Below are 20971 nucleotides of genomic sequence, written 5' to 3'. Positions count from 1 at the left end.
ATCCCCTTTGGGACTTGGTCCGTCTGTATACTATGGTAGGATAATCTGGAATAAGCAAACATACAGAATATAGGTCATTAGATAACATTGTCTGATTGGGGAACAAGTCAGATGACAGTTATGGCCCACTGCCCACTTAATTTGTTTTTGTTTTGTCAAGGGTTAAACCCAACCTAACGCCAAAATCACAACTCCGTTCAGTGGTTTAGCATTGTTTCACTTGATGGACAAATTTTCAGAAATGTTACATTTTATATTTATGCATTTTCAAGCAAGGGTAAAATACAGTGGATAGATGGAGTGTTAAGCCTTTTATTTGATTCATTTAGGAGGGTTTCCAAAGGAAGAGCTTTGCCAGATTAACAGTATAACAGCAGTCAAACATCCTTCATGATAATAATCCTCCACGTTACAGCCACAGATGGCCAAGCAAGTCAGAATTTCAAGTGGAAGCTTTTGAGCAAGAACTGCACAGAACATAAACATATTTTTCTGAATACTCAGACAAATGATGTGAAGTATCACAGAAGTCAGAGTTTAACATTAAAACAAAACCTAACAAATTAGAATACATTCATAATTTCAAGTCGACTTTAAAAAAAGGCAATATTACAGATGAGTTACATTTTTCCACCAAAAAACCTTTCCATGTACAAAGTACTTCTGACAAGGAAGTATGTAACTGGTATGCAGAGCTAATGCAAGTACCATTTATTGTAGACTTAAGTAACAGCAAATATGCCTTTGCCTTAATGTTTGGTGCAAAAGTTCAAGTTACTGTACGCATCTCAAGTGATGACAGCCCTTAAAATCGTCAGACGATCAGCATAGATGCTAGAGGCACCACCAAACAACAAAACAGATCCTAAAACACACTCACCAGTTGGGTGTTATTGGCCACAAAGTTCCAGAGAACGGTGTTCTTGCCAGTGATGGAGCTGGGGCTGTACCAGGCCTGCAGCACCACTTTCTGACCCTCAATCACTTCCATGGTCCTCTGCGGCATCTGGATCTGGGCCAACACACCTGGAATTGGGAGAGGGGTACTTTACTTATACTTTGGATATCACTTTTCAACAAAGTTTTATATGAAATACTTATATTATATATACACATACAGTTAAAGTCAGAAGTATACATACACCTTAGCCAAATACATTTAAACGCAGTTTTTCACAATTCCTGACATTATATCCTAGTAAAAATTCCCTGTCTCAGGTCAGTTTGGATCACCACTATTTTAATAGGGTGAAATGTCAGAATAATAGTAGAGAATTATTTATTTCAGCTTTTATTTATTTCATCACATTCCCAGTGGGTCAGACGTTTACATACACTCAACTAGTATTTGGTAGCATTGCCTTCAAATTGTTCAACTTGTGTCAAACGTTTGGGGTAGCCCATTCCTCCTGACAGAGCTGGTGTATCCGAGTCAGGTTTGTAGGCCTCCTTGCTCGCACACGCATTTCAGTTCTGCACAAATGTTCTATGGGTTTGAGGTCAGGGCTGTGTGATGGCCACTCCAATACCTTGACTTTGTTGTCCTTAAGCCATTTTTCTACAACTTTGGAAGTATGCTTGGGGTCATTGTCTATTTGGAAGACCCATTTGCAACCAAGCTTTAACTTTCTGACTGATGTCTTGAGATGTTGCTTCAATATATCCACATAATGTTCCACCCTCATGATGTCATCTATTTTGTGAAGTGCACCAGTCCCTCCTGCAGCAAACCACACTCACAACATGCTGCTGCTGCCACCCCCGTGCTTCACGGTTGGGATGGTGTTCTTCAGCTTGCAAGCCTCCCCCTTTTCCCTCCAAACATAATGATGGTCATTATGGCTAAACTGGTCTGATGAAACAAAAATAGTACTGAGGACATTTCTCCATGTGCAGTTGCAAACCATAGTCTGGCTTTTATTAAGGGCGGTTTTGGAGCAGTGGCTTCTTCCTTGCTGAGCCACCTTTCAGGTTATGTCGATATAGGACACGTTTTCTCCAGCATCTTCACAAGGTCCTTTGCTGTTGTTCTGGGATTGATTTGCACTTCTTGCACCAACGTATGTTCATCTCTAGGAGAGAGAACGTGTCTCCTTCCCGAGAGTTATGACAGATGTGTGCTCCCATGGTGTTTATACTTGCGTACTATTGTTTGTACAGATGAACGTGTTACCAACAGGCGTTTGGAAATTGCTCCCAAGGATAAGTCTTGGCTGATTTCTTTTGACTTTCCCATGATGTCAAGCAAAGATGCACTGAGTTTGAACGTAGGCCTTGAAATACATCCACAGGTACACCTCCAAGTGACTCAAATGATGCCAATTAGCCTATCAAAAGCTTTAAAGCCATGACATCATTTTCTGGAATTTTCCATGCTGTTTAAAGGCACAGTCAACTTAGTGAATGTACATTTCTGACCCACTGGAATTGTGATAGTGAATTATAAGTGAAATAATCTGTCTGTAAACAATTGTTGAAAAAATGACTTGTGTCATGCAAAGTAGATGTCCTAAACGACTTGCCAAAACTATAGTGTGTCAACAACAAATTTGTGCAGTGGTTGAAAAAAAATTATATATAAGCTGGAGAACGTCTTTAAAAGCACCCACCCCCAGAGGAAGTTGCCGCCACAATTTTGATGTAATTTCCTGACCTAGAAAGGCAATGCACATGTCGGTTCCACCTCTGAAGAATATCAATGACTACTTATTCATATTCATGAATTGGGTGTGTGAATTTCCATGTGGAGTTGATAAACAACAAATCGGGCACTGACAGCTGTCAGTGTAGCTAGCATGCTAACCTTATCTACCTACCTAGATCTTGCTAACCTTATCTAGCTAGCTAGATCTTGCTAACCTTATCTAGCTAGCTAATGTTATTTGTTGTTGTTGTTTTTATACACCATATTCAAAACATTCGCCAGATTGCTCTATGACTGGTTCCGGAGATGGATTTGTCATAAGCATCGACTTATTGAAAACTTTGCCACAAATGGAAACCACCAGCCTCTCTTTGACTTTGCCCTCTCTTGTCAAATCCAAAGTTTTGGCATCTTCCATAAATTGCAGCCATAGAAATAGTTAAAAAGAATAAGCTGATGCTCCAGTAATATGGGTAACTATTGAAAGATACAATGTAGAAAAACGCATATCTACAGTACAGTCGTGGCCAAAAGTTGAGAATAACACAAATATAAATTTTCAGTCTTGTGGTAGCAGAATCTTAATTAGTTAAGTAACATTTACATAATAATGCTTATGTGAGATATTTGTCATTAGGATGTTTTATTTTGGATAATACTGTTGGCAGTTTGCAGTTATCCCTTCTCTGCTAGGGCTTAGTCACTAGGGGCCCAGAGAGGGGAGAGGTCAGGCTCGTCTTCATATGTCAATGTATCCGTTAAACCATGTGATGCTATGAAGAATATCAGGAGGGGAGGAGGACAGAATGGAGGCTTGTCTTCTTATGGGAATGTGTCTAACTATTACATGTCCCCTCTGAGGTTGCCCTTATCTTGATCTAGTACATGACCTAAGAGGCTCACTGTCTTTTCTGATCTTGTCCAGGAGGGAGTGTATTTGAGATGGAAGTATCTAGAATTGACAATTGATATATGCCATTGGATGATGTAATGGTTTGGTACTATGTTGTACCAAGAACGAGATAGGAGACCAAACTGAACAATAACTTATAGCTAATGATATCTGGCTATGGGATACTCCTCTCTCATGTAACGTCTTCCTTTGTAATGTTCCTAAGATCTGTTATTTGTCATGTGAGTTGAGATGGGATGTGTCTTGGCTATAAATGATACTAAGAACTGTTTTGTAAGCACTCAGAGAATTAATTTATAGACACTGAATTGATCTGAGGGTCACAGGGCTATGGTGAAGCTCATATATAATTAAAGATGGACTTTATAAAATAACTGAGTTGTGTGTGGTTTGCTCTCTCAATGTTTAGTAATACAGGACATTTCCACGACAGTCTTCTGCCTCAGTTTGTATGATCGCAATTTGCATATACTCCAGAATGTTATGAAGAGTGATCAGATGAATTGCAATTAATTGCAAAGTCCCTATTTGCCATGCAAATGAACTGAATAAAAATGTTAAAAAATACTCTGCATTTCAGCCCTGCCACAAAAGGACCAGCTGACATGTCAGTGATTCTCTCATTAACACAGGTGTGAGTGTTGACGAGGACAAGGCTGGAGATCCCTCTGTCATGCTGATTGAGTTTGAATAACAGACTGGAAGCTTCAAAAGGAGGGTGGTGCTTGGAATAATTGTTCTTCCTCTGTTAAACATGGTTACCTGCAAGGACACTTGCCGTCATCATTGCTTTGCACATAAAGGGCTTCACAGGTAAGGATATTGCTGCCAGTAAGATTGCACCTAAATCAACCATTTATCGGATCATCAAGAACTTCAAGGAGAGCGGTTCAATTGTTGTGAAGAAGGCTTTAGGGCGCCCAAGAAAGTCCAGCAAGCCCCAGGACCGTCTCCTAAAGTTGATCCAGCTGCAGGATCGGGGAACCACCAGTACAGAGCTTGCTCAGAAATGGCAGCTGGCAAGTGTGAGTGCATCTGCACGCACAGTGAGGCATAGACTTGGAGGATGGCCTGGTGTCAAGAAGAGCAGCAAAGAAGCCACTCCTCTCCAGGAAAAACATCAGGGACAGACTGATATTCTGCAAAAGGTACAGGGATTGGACTGCTGAGGACAGGGGTAAAGTCATTTTCTTTGATGTATCCCCTTTCTGAATGTTTGGGCATCCAGAAAAAAGCTTGTCCGGAGAAGACAAGGTGAGCGCTACCATCAGTCCTGTGCCATGCCAACAGTAAAGTATCCTAAGACCATTCATGTGTGGGGTTACTTCTCAGCAAAGGGAGTGGGCTCACTCACAAGAACACAGCCTAAGAACACAGCAATAAATAAAGAATGGTACCAACACATCCTCCGAGAGCAACTTCTCCCAACCATCCAGGAACAGTTATGGCACCTTGCCATAAGGCAAAAGTGATAACTAAGTGGCTAGGGGAACAAAACATCAATATTTTGGGTCCATGGCCAGGAATCTCCCCAGACCTTAATCCCATTGAGAACTTGTAGTCAATCTTCAAGAGGCGGGTGGGCTGCCATGTGACCCAGAAGTGAATTGACAGCAGAGGTCTTGAAAAAGAAGGGTCAACACTGCAAATACTGACTCTTTGCATCAACTTCATGTAATTGTCAAGAAAAGCCTTTGCCACTTATGAACTGATTGTAATTATAGTTCAGTATTCCATAGTAACATCTGACAAAAATATCTAAAGCAGAAAACTTTGTGGAAATTAATATGTGACATTCTCAAAACTTTTTGCCACAACTGTAAATGGACACGTGCATCCTTTGGTAGGTAGGCTGCTGGCAGGCTGAGGTACAGCAATGCCAAGTCAGCCTATGCTCATGGTTTTCACAGGGGAAGTGAAAAGATCGGCTACAATGACTTTGCTCATGATCATTAACACTGCAAATTACATACAAACTACAAGTTCCTTGAATTTCCTTCACAGGTGCGTTTCATTATCTGAAGACACTTCTAACATTACACAAATCAAAGCAGTGTCGCAAAACTTTAGTGGTCAAAACCATTCATCTTGGGGCGACGGGGGAAGCGGGTCTGCAAAATGCTATCATGACACAATTATATTCTTAATACAGACTAGCTGTGAAAATTGTCAAATTATCCAATGGATTATCTGATCAAGATGATCCTAACTGTTAGAGACCAATTTCTATTTTGCCCTGTATATCAAAAGTGTTGGAAAAACTAGTCAATAATCAACTGATTGGTTTTCTTGATGTCTATAGTATTCTCTCTGGTATACAATCTTGTTTCCACTCAGGTTATGGATGTGTCACTGCATGGTCCTAAATGATGTCACCATCGCCCTTGATTCTAAGCAATGTTGTGCTGCTATTTTTATTGACTTGGCCAAAGCTTTTGATACGGTAGACCATTCTATTCTTGTGGGCCGGCTAAGGAGTATTGGTGTCAGAGGTCTTTGGCCTGGTTTGCTAACTCTCTCTCTATCTCTCTCAAAGAGTGCAGTGTATAAAGTCCTTACATCTGCTGCCTCAGCCACTGCCATGTCACCAAGGGAGTACCCCAAGGCTCAAATCCTAGGCCCCACGCTCTTCTCAATTTACATCAACATAGCTCAGCAGTAGGAAGCTCTCTCATCCATTTAAATGCAGATGAGTCTTATACACAGCTGGCCCCTCTCCGGATTTTGTGTTAAACACTCTAGAACAAAGCTTTCTTAGTGTCCAACAAGTTTCTCTGCCCTTAACCTTGTTCTGAACACCTATAATAATAATAAAATAATAATACTCCACCTCCAAAACAAAGGTCATGTGGTTTGAAAAGAAGAATGCCCCTCTCTCCACAGGTGTGATTACTACTTCTGAGGGTTTAGAGCTTGAGGTAGTCACCTCATACAAGTACTTAGGAGTATGGCTAGATGGTACACTGTTGTTCTCTCAGTACATATCAAAGCTGCAGGCTAAGGATACATCTAGATTTGGTTTTGTCTACTGTAATCACTCCTCTTTTTCCCCAGCTGCCAAACTAACCCTGATTCAGATGACAATCCTACCCATGCTAGATTATGGAGACGTAATTTATAGATTGACAGATAAGGGTGCTCTCGAGTAGCTAGATGTTCTTTACCATTCGGCCATCAGATTTGCCACCAATGCTCCTTATAGGACACATCACTGTGTGTGACCCACTGGTTGATTCTTATTTATAAAACCCTCTTAGGCCTCACTTCCTATCTGAGACCTACTGCAGCCCTCATCCTCCACATACAACACCCGTTCTGCCATTCACATTCTGTTAAAGGTCCATAAAAGCACAGACATCCATGGATCACTCCTCATTTCAGTTCGCTGCAGCTAGTGACTGGAACGAGCTGCAAAAAAACTAACCGCACAGTTCTCCATCTCTTCATTCAAAGACTCAATCATGGACATTCTTACTGACAGTTGTGGCTGCTTTGCGTGATGTATTGTGGTCTCAACTTTCTTGCTCTTGTGCTGTTGTCTGTGTCCAATAATGTTTGTTCCATGTTGTGCTGCTGCCATGTTGTTGTCATGCGTTTCTACCATGCTGTGTTGTCATGTGTTGCTGTCATGCTGTTGTCGTCTTGGGTCTCTCGTAGTGATATGCGTTTATCCTATATTTTCAAAATTTTAGCCCAGCCCCTCATCCCCGCAGGAGGCCTTTTGGTAGGCCATCATTGTAAATAAGAATTTGTTCTCAACTCACTTACCTAGTTAAATAAAATAAAAATACAATTTACTGGTTAAAAAAAGGAGCTGCAAAAACAAGTTTACTCCCACCATTTTAATTTGCTCAATTGCTCAGGTGGCAACAAGGCCGTTTGGCTCATCTCACTCAGTCACAAAGAGGAATAACTTTGCAGCTGTTTTTGATTAATAATCAAAACCATGCTGGTGGGTGCTAACATTCAAAGGAAACACAGCCCTGGAACAAAACATAGGCTGAAAATAATTTGTATGTAATATCATAGGAAAAGACACCACATTCATATGGATTTGCCCAAAGTGGGCAGTTCAGATTAGTCACTTCAAGCCCAAATATATCATACTTTGACAAAAACAATGACGTATTGACTTAAATCGTCGTGCAACATCATGAGTAAGCTCTGGCCATCATTGTTCAGCTCGAAGGCTAGTGGATTTCTACTGGTGCGGGTGTTTATGGAAACTGTCTGAATGTGGTTGTGAATATCAGGCTGAATAGATTGAAAAATGCATGGGCCTTGATCAAAAACAGTTGAGTGTTTCTGGTAGAAAGGGAAAATGCACTTTGTAATCAGTGTAACACTTGTCACCCTTCAAGAAATTATCCTCCTACTTCATTCTCAAATACTGTAAAAAAAAAAGAAAGAAAAAAGACCATGCTTAGTAAGCCAACACAGGGAATTAATTTGCAAACGAAATACTTACTCTTTCACTCCCAGAGCTATTGGAACCAATGATAAATCATCAGTCTTGCCAACAATAGTTCATTGCCACAACCACTTTGCGCACAATACATAACACCATAAACAATTGTTCCTACCAACCAAAGACGGGAAGATATCCAAACAGGCAAATACTTTTCTTCATAACTCTTCATGACCACAAGCCCTTCATTACCACAAACACAGTGCTAGATGGTTACTTGGTCCCACTAAGTCACAGCGACTGACACACAGAGCCCCCCCCCAAAAAAATACATCTTATGATGTCATTGAAGCAGAGGGGTAGAAATGGACTCCAGACAGCAATCCAGTTGAAAGTGGATCAACTGTAAAATAAAATAAAAAAACTTGTGAATGAAAAATAAATAAAGTGGATGAATCTCTACCCGTCTGGTTTGCCAGCTTGGTCACTTAATGGGTCAGTCAGGTTTGTCCATGGTCCACTCAGGGCACTCCCCACCCACCCACACTATCCACTCAGGCACTTCTATTCCCTTCTTTATCCACAGCTAATCGTCTTTACCATTATTATATGTTCTATTGAGCTTCGGGAATTACAAACCTCTTCATGGCATAAAGCAATATAGCTAGCATAGGATCTTACCCTCTTACATTCCAGCTTTGGAGGCAGCCGAGTGGAGGGATTTCATACAGAGCAGTTTACTAGACATTGAGAATAGTGGTAGCTATATGCAGTGGTGGATATACTGTATTATGCTCTCCTGGCAATTCTCTGAATTCAGAGAGTTAAATCACAATGTTTAATCGCTAAAGAGGATAGGTGGCTAGCTGTCTCAAAATTCCTGGAACGTTCAATAAATTATTATAAATAAATGATGAGAACACATTCTTATTTACAGCAACGGCCTTGGGGGTCCAAATCCCCAAATCCCGGTTGGGTTGGAGGATTAGTGGAATCAGGAGGGAATAAGCAAAAAGTCTGGAATCCTCCAAGCAGGTTTTCTGGAAAACCAGGGAATTTATTGAAAGTAGCTAGCAAGTTTCTAGATAGCCACAGTAGTTGCCTTGGTAACCAAACAGACTTGCTAGTTTAGCTAACCAAACTTTCAGCTTGCTATTATGAAAGTCAATAACGGTTTTCAATTCAACTTTTGCTTTCAAAAGCAGCTCAAACATCGAACATGTAAGAATTAATTAAAGTCATTGAATTCTACCGTGCTGACATGCTGTGCGTTACAGGGAATTATACAACAGGTGGGTCTAATCCTGAATGCTGATTGGTTATAGCGCATTCCAGCCAGTGTCTATTCCACAAGTTACCACCGGCTAAATCTACGACGTTAAAATGTCTATTTAATCTGTTCCATCAGAATGCGCAATCCACTGTCATCAGCCCAGCCAGGCAATTTATAAACTTGATCTTCACTACAAAAAGCATCTAGACATTCTCACATTTCTTTGAGACTAATATTTAGTTTTCAACAGCAGAGATTTGTATAAACCTTGCTGTCTGTCTCTCCGACATTTGCAACATTGTCTCAATATTCAAATTCGATCTCTGGCTGTCCCATAGGTGGCAGCGTAGCCTAGTGGTTAGAGCATTGTACAAGTAACCGAAAGGTTGCAAGTTTGAATCAGCAAGCTGTACAAATCTGTCATTCTGCCACTTAACAAGGCAGTTAACCCACTGTTCCTAGCCCATCATTGAAAATAAGAATTTGTTCTTAACCGACTTGCCTGGTTAAATAAAAATAAATAAAAAAATAGTGATGAACGTGTCGGGAGTCGGGATGAGAGTCAGGCATGAAGCTTTTCTCAGCCAGTCGAAATCATGAATCAGCATCATTTTTATGGATATCAATAGAAAAAAAACAGGCAAAACGACACTAAGTGAAGCTAGTTTGCAGTCTTTCCAGCTTCAGCTTGAAGCAATTGTGTTAGCTGTGTTGTTGGTTAGTTCTTCTGAACAACAGTGTCCTGATGAGAGAGAGCACATTTTCTATGACAGGTGAAATCGCACATCATTAGCTCATTGTTATGGATGTATCCATATAAATGTGTACTAGAAAACAGCTTAAGCAAATGCAGGCACTGTTTGACGTGACAATAAATTAGCTGTAGTCAGCTAGCTAGCAAGCAAGGGATAAGAATGTTGATAGCCAGTATGCCAATAGAACATTTAGAACGAACTACTGGGCCGCATCTCTGGCAACTGAAGCGATAGAACAAACGACCAGCTGGCTTGGGTAGCAACCATAGATGTGTGATGTGTGTCAGGACTATATCTTGTGGAAGGATGAAATAGTATGAATAAATTAATCAAAATAACTTTGAATGAAAATATGTAAATCATTATTTGAATATGTTGGTAACCCGTTGTATAAAAGTGATAATGGCCTCGAAGCCGGTGTCGACTTAGTCTCGGGCCTAACAACACCCGTAACAATACATATGAAGTAGGGAGTTTACATAGACAGTGGGGAGAACAAGTATTTGATAACCTGCAAAATCGGCAGTGTTTGCTACTTACAAAGCATGTAGAGGTCTGTAATTTTTTATCAAAGGTACACTTCAACTGTGAGAGACGGAATCTAAAACAAAAATCCCAAAAATCCCATTGTATGATTTTTAAGTAATTAATTTGCATTTTATTGCATGACATAAGAATTCCAGCTCTCACAGACCTGTTCGTTTTTCTTTAAGAAGCACTCCTGTTCTCCACTCATTACCTGTATTAACTGCACCTGTTTGAACTCGTTATCTGTATAAAAGACACCTGTCCACACACTCAGACTCCAACCTCTCCACAATGGCCAAGACCAGAGAGCTGTGTAAGGACATCAGGGCTAAAATTGTCTGACTCAGTTACACCAGCTCTGTCAGTAGGAATGGGCCAAAATTCTCCCTACTTATTGTGGGAAGCTTGTAGAAGGCTACCCAAAATGTTTGACCGAAGTTTAACAATTTAAAGGCAATGCTACCAAATACTAATTGAGTGTATGTAAACTTCTGACCTACTGGGAATGTGATGAAATAAATAAAACCTGAAATAAATAATTCTCTCTACTATTATTCTGACATTTCACATTCTTATAATAAAGTGGAGGTCCTAAATGACACAAGACAGGTAATTTGTACTAGCATTAAATGTCAGGAATTGTGAAAACTGAGTTTAAATGTATTTGGCTCAGGTTTAAGTAAACTTCCGACTTCAGTTGTACACTGCTCAAAAAAATAAATGGAACACTTAAAAAACACAATGTAACTCCAAGTCAATCACACTTCTGTGAAATCAAACTGTCCACTTAGGAAGCAACACTGATTGACAATAAATTGCACATGCTGTTGTGCAAATGGAATAGACAGGTGGAAATTATAGGCAATTAGCAAGACACCCCCAATAAAGGAGTGGTTCTGCAGGTGGTGACCACAGACCACTTCTCAGTTCCTATGCTTCCTGGCTGATGTTTTGGTCACTTTTGAATGCTGGCGGTGCTTTCACTCTAGTGGTAGCATGAGACGGAGTCTACAACCCACACAAGTGGCTCAGGTAGTACAGCTCATCCAGGATGGCACATTAATGCGAGCTGTGGCAAGAAGGTTTGCTGTGTCTGTCAGCGTAGTGTCCAGAGCATGGAGGCGCTACCAGGAGACAGGCCAGTACATCAGGAGACATGGAGGAGGCCGTAGGAGGGCAACAACCCAGCAGCAGGACCGCTACCTCCGCCTTTGTGCAAGGAGGAGCAGGAGAAGCACTGCCAGAGCCCTGCAAAATGACCTCCAGCAGGCCACAAATGTGCATGTGTCTGCTCAAACGGTCAGAAACAGACTCCATGAGGGTGGTATGAGGGCTCGACGTCCACAGGTGGGGGTTGTGCTTACAGCCCAACACTGTGCCGGACGTTTGGCATTTGCCAGAGAACACCAAGATTGGCAAATTCGCCACTGGCGCCCTGTGCTCTTCACAGATGAAAGCAGGTTCCTGCAAGAGGAAGGCATTGATGCTATGGACTGGCCCGCCCGTTCCCCAGACCTGAATCCAATTGAGCACATCTGGGACATCATATCTCGCTCCATCCACCAACACCACGTTGCACCACAGACTATCCAGGAGTTGGCGGATGCTTTAGTCCATGTCTGGGAGGAGATCCCTCAGGAGACCATCCGCCACCTCATCAGGAGCATGCCCAGGCGTTGTAGGGAGGTCATACAGGCACGTGGAGGCCACACACACTACTGAGCCTCATTTTGACTTGTTTTAAGGACATTACATCAGTTGGATCAGCCTGTAGTGTGGTCTTCCACTTTAATTTGGAGTGTGACTCCAAATCCAGACCTCCATGGGTTGATAAATTTGATTTGCATTGATCATTTGTGTGATTTTGTTGTCAGCACATTCAACTATGTAAAGAAAAAAGTATTTAATAAGAATATTTCATTCATTCAGATATAGGATGTGTTATTTTAGTGTTCCCTTTATTTTTTTGAGCAGTGTATATCCTCCAAACACCAGCTTCTCGGGCATTATCACTTAAATAATGCATGCTATAAAATGTCCTTCAAGCCAATCAGAGACAAGTATTAAACCATGCCATGGTATGAAGTCATGTTGCTCTGATTTCCTGTATGGGTCAGTAATAATCACATTTATATCAGATGGAAGAGATGCCCTTCAATGTCATTTGTTGTTTCTTTTGGGTAATCATGTAATATCCTTGTCTTTCAATAAAATTACATTTCCAATTTTAAAGAGCTGTGTGTAATCTTCCTTCATCTCTCAATCCAGTCCATCACTGCATGCTGTGTGTTTGTGATTAGCAGACGCAAAATGCACGCAGTGTGTATAACTATCACATGGGAATGTGTAAGCTTGTCAGGGTGCATCTGTGGAGTGTCCATGTCATATGAAATGTGATGTGTGTATAGATCTTGTCAGATGTTCCATGTTCCCACTCCCAAATTATTTAAATAATTTGTTATTTTAGCCCTACTCTAAATTATTTGCCCAGTGTTATCAGAACACATGAGGATACAAGTAGGTTAATTTATGGTGTTATTTTGATTATTCATTAGAATAAACACCTAACCTTAATCTCACAAACATGCATTCACACAAGCTTATAAGCATACATTCAAAACTGCACACACACACATTTTAAAAGAAGCCATATTTCAGATAACTGACATGATCAAAATACCTTAAACACCTTGAAGGGTTGTAAGATGCACAATCACCCAAGCAGGACCCGATCACCATCACTATCATCCTAACCTAATGTAGCAGGCATAAAACTACATTCCAAGATGGCATAGCAGTTCAGACGTCTTTTGTCCTCGTCTTGTCCCGTATACATATATATATTGTGGCAAAGAAGGGGGTCGAGTGATAAGTGGCAGATATGTGAGAGCAGAGCTAATAAACGGGCTCTGCCCGATCACTAAAATGGCCACCCATGTATAATAATAATAATATATGCCATTTAGCAGACGCTTTTATCCAAAGCGACTTACAGTCATGTGTGCATACATTCTACGTATGGGTGGTCCCGGGGATTGAACCCACTACCCTGGCGTTACAAGCGCCATGCTCTACCAACTGAGCTACAGAAGGACCATGTCAGAACTACAGATCACAAAATGGCCGACCGCCAAAACTACAAGTCCCAGAAGCAAGGGGAACCCTCAGAAGGTGGAGCCGACTCACAGATAAAGGGTCAAGAAAAACCAGGAAGAGGTAGAAGGGGTGGAACACCCCATCCTGTTTTTAAGCAGGAAGCTGGAACCACGGGAAACCAACTACTCAGTCGTTGAGAAAGAGGCGCTGGCAGTAAAGTGGGCTCTAGAAAGCCTGAAGTACTACCTGCTGGGGCGCCACTTCACCCTCATCAGTGACCATGCCCCACTCACCTGGATGCATAGGGCTAAAGAGAAGAACGCTCGGGTGATGCGGTGGTTTTTGAGTCTCCAACCGTTCCATTTTGACTTGAAACACAGAGCAGGGAAGGAAATGGGAAACGCGGATGGGTTATCCCGCATGCATGCATATTTTGCTGCGGTAGCCCGACCTAGGGGGTCGGATCTGAGAGATATGTGGCAAAGAAGGGGTCGAGTGATAAGTGGCAGATATGTGAGAGCAGAGCTAATAAACGGGCTCTGCCCGATCACTAAAATGGCCACCCATGGCCACCCATGTCAGAACTACAGATCACAAAATGGCCGACCGCCAAAACTACAAGTCCCAGAAGCAAGGGGAACCCTCAGAAGGTGGAGCCGACTCACAGATAAAGGGTCAAGAAAAACCAGGAAGAGGAAGAGAGAGGACTGGAAGGAGCTATGAACAATAGAGAAAGAGACTATAGAGATTGGCTGGATTGACCGTGTATGAGCTGGATTGTTTGGACTTACCTGTTGGCGTTTGGACCTGGACCTACCGAGAACCCGATTCGTGTACCGAACCCTGCTATCCTTGACCTCGCCTACGGCCTGGGTGGACCAGGACGGAGAAACAAACACACAGGTACTGTCCTGTTCGAAAGAACTCTCATTCTTGGGTGATTTGGTGACAGTTTACCACTTAGTTTGTGACAAACGCTCCTAACCTTGAAGAGGTTTGCCACAATATATATACTTTTTTCACATACATTTTTAAAATTTTCCATCAACTCATCTTCAAAACACTCTCCTGCAACCCGCCTCGCCCATTTATTTTTATAAAAAAGTATTATTTACCTCAAATCTGTAATCCTCCAAGAAGCTAGCCAGAAACTAGCCAGAAGCTAGCCCAGAAGCTAATCCAGAAGCTAATCAGAAGCTAGTTAGCTTCTTTACTGGCAAATCGTTAGTATTCAGCTAACCACAGTTTGTGGTCATCAGCTATCCTTTAGCTCGAAAATCTATCGGCAGTTTTGTACGGCGCAGCGCGGCTCGGAACGGAACATACCGAACCAATTTCTCTCTCCATGTCCCTGGATTTCAACCACTCTCTGGACATTCATACCTGGATCTCACAGCTAGCGAGCCGCTATCCGTGTGACTATCGCTTTCGTCGATTCCGGAGCAAACATCAATTATTCCGGAGCTAGCCAGCTCCGTCAATCACTCCTGAGTTACATCAATCTCTCCTGGGCTGCAGTCACCTATCCGGACCCGTTTTACTGCCTACGCGGAGCCCCACCGGGCCTTCACAACTGGACTGTCGACATATCTACCCGAAGGAGTTATCCGGCTGGCTCCTCCGTCGCGACGTTACCTGAACGCCCATCTGCGGCCTGCTAACCGTTAGCTGTCTCATCGGCTGCTATCTGAATAGACAATCAGACAATGAATTTATTTGTATTATTATTATGTTTTCTTCTTGGGCCTCTATAACTATATATATTGTTTTAATTTTGTTGTTGTTGTGTGATTTGGATGAATCCCCTCTACCACACGGAACCCCACTAATCTACTGACGGAACTCAAGAGGTGGCTCCATCCTATGCTAGCTTGCTACCGATGGCCTGGCTAGCTGTCTAAATCGCCGTGACCCCCAACCAACACCTCCACTCACCGGACCCTTTTGATCACTCGACTAAGCATGCCTCTCCTTAATGTCAATATGCCTTGTCCATTGCTGTTCTGGTTAGTGTTTATTGGCTTATTTCACTGTAGAGCCTCTAGTCCTGCTCACTATACCTTATCCAACATATTAGTTCCACCACCCACACATGCAATGACATCTCCTGGTTTCAATGATGTTTCTAGAGACAATATCTCTCTCTTCATCACTCAATACCTAGGTTTACCTCCACTGTATTCACATCCTACCATACCTTTGTCTGTACATTATACCTTGATGCTATTTTATCGCCCCCAGAAACCTCCTTTTACTCTCTGTTCCAGACGTTCCAGATGACCAATTCTTATTGCTTTTAGCCGCACCCTTATTCTACTCCTATGTTCCTCTGGCGATGTAGAGGTGAATCCAGGGCCTGCAGTGCCTAGCTCCACTCCTATTCCCCAGGCACTCTCTTTTGACGACTTCTGTAACCGTAATAGCCTTGGTTTCATGCATGTTAATATTAGAAGCCCCCTCCCTAAGTTTGTTCTATTCACTGCTTTAGCACACTCTGCCAACCCGGATGTTCTAGCTGTGTCTGAATCCTGGCTTAGGAAGACCACCAAAAATTCTGAAATTTTAATTCCAAACTACAACATTTTCAGACAAGATAGAACTGCCAAAGGGGGCGGTGTTGCAATCTACTGCAAAGATAGCCTGCAGAGTTCTGTCCTACTATCCAGGTCTGTACCCAAACAATTTGAACTTCTACTTTTAAAAATCCACCTCTCTAAAAACAAGTCTCTCACCGTTGCCGCCTGCTACAGACCACCCTCTGCCCCCAGCTGTGCTCTGGACACCATATGTGAACTGATTGCCCCCCATCTATCTTCAGAGCTCGTGCTGCTAGGCGACCTAAACTGGAACATGCTTAACACCCCAGCCATCCTACAATCTAAACGTGATGCCCTCAATCTCACACAAATTTTCAATGAACCTACCAGGTACCTCCCCAAAGCCTTAACACGGGCACCCTCATAGATATCATCCTAACCAACTTGCCCTCTAAATACACTTCTGCTGTCTTCAACCAAGATCTCAGCGATCACTGCCTCATTGCCTGCATCCGTAATGGGTCAGCGGTCAAACGACCTCCACTCATCACTGTAAAACGCTCCCTGAAACACTTCAGCGAGCAGGCCTTTCTAATCGACCTGGCCGGGGTATCCTGGAAGGATATTGATCTCATTCCGTCAGTAGAGAATGCCTGGATATTTTTTTTAAATGCCTTCCTAACCATCTTAAATAAACATGCCCCATTCAAGAAATTTAGAACCAGGAACAGATATAGCCCTTGGTTCTCCCCAGACCTGACTGCCCTTAACCAACACAAAAACATCCTATGGCGTTCTGCATTAGCATCGAACAGCCCCCGTGATATGCACCTGTTCAGGGAAGCTAGAAACCATTATACACAGGCAGTTAGAAAAGCCATGGCTAGCTTTTTCAAGCAGAAATTTGCTTCCTGCAACACTAACTCAAAAAGGTTCTGGGACATTGTAAAGTCCATGGAGAATAAGAACACCTCCTCCCAGCTGCCCACTGCACTGAAGATAGGAAACACTGTCACCACTGATAAATCCACCATAATTGAGAATTTCAATAAGTATTTTTCTACGGCTGGCCATGCTTTCCACCTGGCTACTCCTACCCCGGTCAACAGCACTGCACCGCCAACAGCAACTCGCCCAAGCCTTCCCCATTTCTCCTTCTCCCAAATCTGTTCAGCTGATGTTCTGAAAGAGCTGCAAAATCTGGACCCCTACAAATCAGCCGGGCTAGACAATCTGGACCCTTTCTTTCTAAAATTATCTGCCAAAATTGTTGCCACCCCTATTACTAGCCTGTTCCACCTCTTTCGTGTCGTCTGAGATTCCCAAAGATTGGAAAGCAGCTGCGGTCATCCCCCTCTTCAAAGGGGGGGACACTCTTGAGCCAAACTGCTACAGACCTATATCTATCCTACCATGCCTTTCTAAAGGTCTTCGAAAGCCAAGTCAGCAAACAGATTACCGACCATTTCGAATCTCACCATACCTTCTCTGCTATGCAATCTGGTTTCAGAGCTGGTCATGGGTGCACCTCAGCCACGCTCAAGGTCCTAAACGATATCTTAACCGCCATCGATAAGAAACATTACGGTGCAGCCGTATTCATTGATCTGGCCAAGGCTTTCGACTCTGTCAATCACCACATCCTCATAGGCAGACTCGACAGCCTTGGTTTCTCAAATGATTGCCTCGCCTGGTTCACCAACTACTTCTCTGATAGAGTTCAGTGTGTCAAATCAGAGGGTCTGCTGTCCGGACCTCTGGCAGTCTCTATGAGGGTGCCACAGGGTTCAATTCTTGGACCGACTCTCTTCTCTGTATACATCAATGAGGTTGCTCTTGCTGCTGGTGAGTCTCTGATCCACCTCTACGCAGATGATATCATTCTGTATACTTCTGGCCCTTCTTTGGTCACTGTTAACAACCCTCCAGGCAAGCTTCAATGCCATACAACTCTCCTTCCGTGGCCTCCAATTGCTCATAAATACAAGGAAAACTAAATGCATGCTCTTCAACCGATCGCTACCTGCACCTACCCGCCTGTCCAACATCACTACTCTGGACGGCTCTGACTTAGAATACGTGGACAACTACAAATACTTAGGTGTCTGGTTAGACTGTAAACTCTCCTTCCAGACCCATATCAAACATCTCCAATCCAAAGTTAAATCTAGAATTGGCTTCCTATTTCACAACAAAGCATCCTTCACTCATGCTGCCAAACATATACCTTGTAAAACTGACCATCCTACCAATCCTCGACTTTGGCGATGTCATTTACAAAATAGCCTCCAATACCCTACTCAACAAATTGGATGCAGTCTATCACAGTGCAATCCGTTTCGTCACCAAAGCCCCATATACTAACCACCATTGCGACCTGTACGCTCTCGTTGGCTGGCCCTCGCTTCATACTCGTCGCCAAACCCACTGGCTCCATGTCATCTACAAGACCCTGCTAGGTAAAGTCCCTCCTGATCTCAGCTCGCTGGTCACCATAGCATCTTCCACCTGTAGCACACGCTCCAGCAGGTATATCTCTCTAGTCACCCCCAAAACCAATTATTTCTTTGGCCGCCTCTCCTTCCAGTTCTCTGCTGCCAATGACTGGAACGAACTACAAAAATCTCTGAAACTGGAAACACTTATCTCCCTCACTAGCTTTACGCACCAACTGTCAGAGCAGCTCACAGATTACTGCACCTGTACATAGCCCACCTATAATTTAGCCCAAACAACTACCTCTTTCCCAACTGTATTTAATTTATTTATTTAGCTCCTTTGCACCCCATTATTTTTATTTCTACTTTGCACATTCTTCCATTGCAAAACTACCATTCCAGTGTTTTACTTGCTATATTGTATTTACTTTGCCACCATGGCCTTTTTTGCCTTTACCTCCCTTCTCACCTCATTTGCTCACATCGTATATAGACTTGTTTATACTGTATTATTGACTGTATGTTTGTTTTACTCCATGTGTAACTCTGTCGTTGTATCTGTCAAACTGCTTTGCTTTATCTTGGCCAGGTCGCAATTGTAAATGAGAACTTGTTCTCAACTTGCTTACCTGGTTAAATAAAAGGTGAAATAAATAAATTAAATAAAAAGAAACACCTACGAGCGGAGATCCCAAATCTAGTTTTCACCGGAAAAGGAAGCTTCGTTGAAGATGGCTGTATCCCTAAAAACCGGATACATCCGATTGTTGGCAAAGCCGCTAAGGATGTCATCACCCCAGTCCACTGCCTGTTCTGATTGAGTGGATATTTACTCAATACAAACTGCAATGTGTCCAAATAACCAGGTGGGGGAAGCAGATAACCAGCACCTGCCACTGAGCACCAATGAGCTGAAACAGTGATAGAAGATCAGTACCTTCATGCAAATATAATTTGAATCTCTATTCCACAGTAGTACAGTTTCTTAACATAACAATCACTGGTAATCTTCCTGGGTTCATATACAAACACAATACAACCAGGGATTTAGTGGTAAAAACATAGGTGAATAAACCCTGAGCAACATGGGTATAAAGGTGTGTAGGTAATGCAAAAGAACATGAATGTACAGTAGAATAATAGGTAATAATAATAATAATAATAATAATAGCATAATAACAGAGTTCCCGCCAGAAACAATAAAGGGTCTTAGAATGTATAGGATTAATACAGAGAATCCTTTAAAAACAACCCATTCACTAACGATACCGCTAAACTTTCATTGCTTTCACAGACATAAAAATGCATCAAGGGTTGAACTGTGAGAAGCAAAGGCGCTCTCTGAGTGGAGTCAGTGTGTTTACATTCATGATTACAGGGTGTATGTGTGTTTAATGCATGTTTACTATAATTAGCAGAGCTGACAGTCTAATGAATGCCATTTGCCTCTTGTGAGGCGGTGTGTGTGTCTCCTCTCTCTGAGTCATTAGGCAACAAGCTCCCCTCTCCGCTCTCATCCCTCCATCCTTGCTAAGACGTCTCAGTAAGGGGGGAATAAACCAGCAGAGGGATGTGCAAAGGGGGGGAATCGGAGTCTACAGCGGCCTGCTGTCATTAAGTAGAGAAGCTCTCCTCCATCCTTTTTTTAAGTCACATCTCTCCCCTCATGTAGCCTCTCTCGCTCACTACCCCAACAAGGGTCTTAGCTGGCCTAATGCCTTTCTTCTTTGAGACAAATCTACCCCCACCCCACCACTGCTGCTGCTGCTGTACCTCTAGTGGTGTGGGGTCTGTGCTTTGGCAAAGTGGGTGGGGTTATATCCTTCCTGTTTGGCCCTGTCCGGGGGTGTCCTCGGATGGGGCCACAGTGTCTCCTGACCCCTCCTGTCTCAGCCTCCAGTATTTATGCTGCAGTAGTTTGTGTCGGGGGGCTAGGGTCAGTTTGTTATATCTGGAGTACTTCTCCTGTCCGATTCGGTGTCCTGTGTGAATCTAAGTGTGCGTTCTCTAATTCTCTCCTTCTTTCTTTCTCTCTCTCTCTCGGAGGACCTGAGCCCTAGGACCATGCCCCAGGACTACCTGACATGATGACTCCTTGCTGTCCCCAGTCCACCTGGCCATGCTGCTGCTCCAGTTTCAACTGTTCTGCCTTACTATTATTTGACCATGCTGGTCATTTATTAACATTTGAACATCTTGGCCATGTTCTGTTATAATCTCCACCCGGCACAGCCAGAAGAGGACTGGCCACCCCACATATGCTCTCTCTAATTCTCTCTTTCTTTCTCTCTCTCGGAGGACCTGAGCCCAAGGACTGTGCCCCAGGACGACCTGACATGATGACTCCTTGCTGTCCCCAGTCCACCTGACTGTGCTGCT

General features: G+C 42.8%; 1 protein-coding gene across 1 annotated transcript in view; it reads right to left on the bottom strand.

The window, feature by feature from the left end:
- LOC118391038 (endothelial cell-selective adhesion molecule-like) overlaps positions 1-20971 on the bottom strand; it is a 77896-nt gene that overhangs the window by 13590 nt on the left and 43335 nt on the right. Inside the window, exon 2 of the mRNA XM_035781978.2 lies at positions 881-1026. Coding sequence (XP_035637871.1) covers positions 881-1026 — 146 coding nt within the window. The remainder of the gene's footprint in view (positions 1-880; positions 1027-20971) is intronic.

This window comes from Oncorhynchus keta, chromosome 12, assembly GCF_023373465.1.
Source record: "Oncorhynchus keta strain PuntledgeMale-10-30-2019 chromosome 12, Oket_V2, whole genome shotgun sequence".
NCBI lineage: Eukaryota > Metazoa > Chordata > Actinopteri > Salmoniformes > Salmonidae > Oncorhynchus > Oncorhynchus keta.
This window is presented reverse-complemented; position numbering and strand designations above follow the sequence as displayed.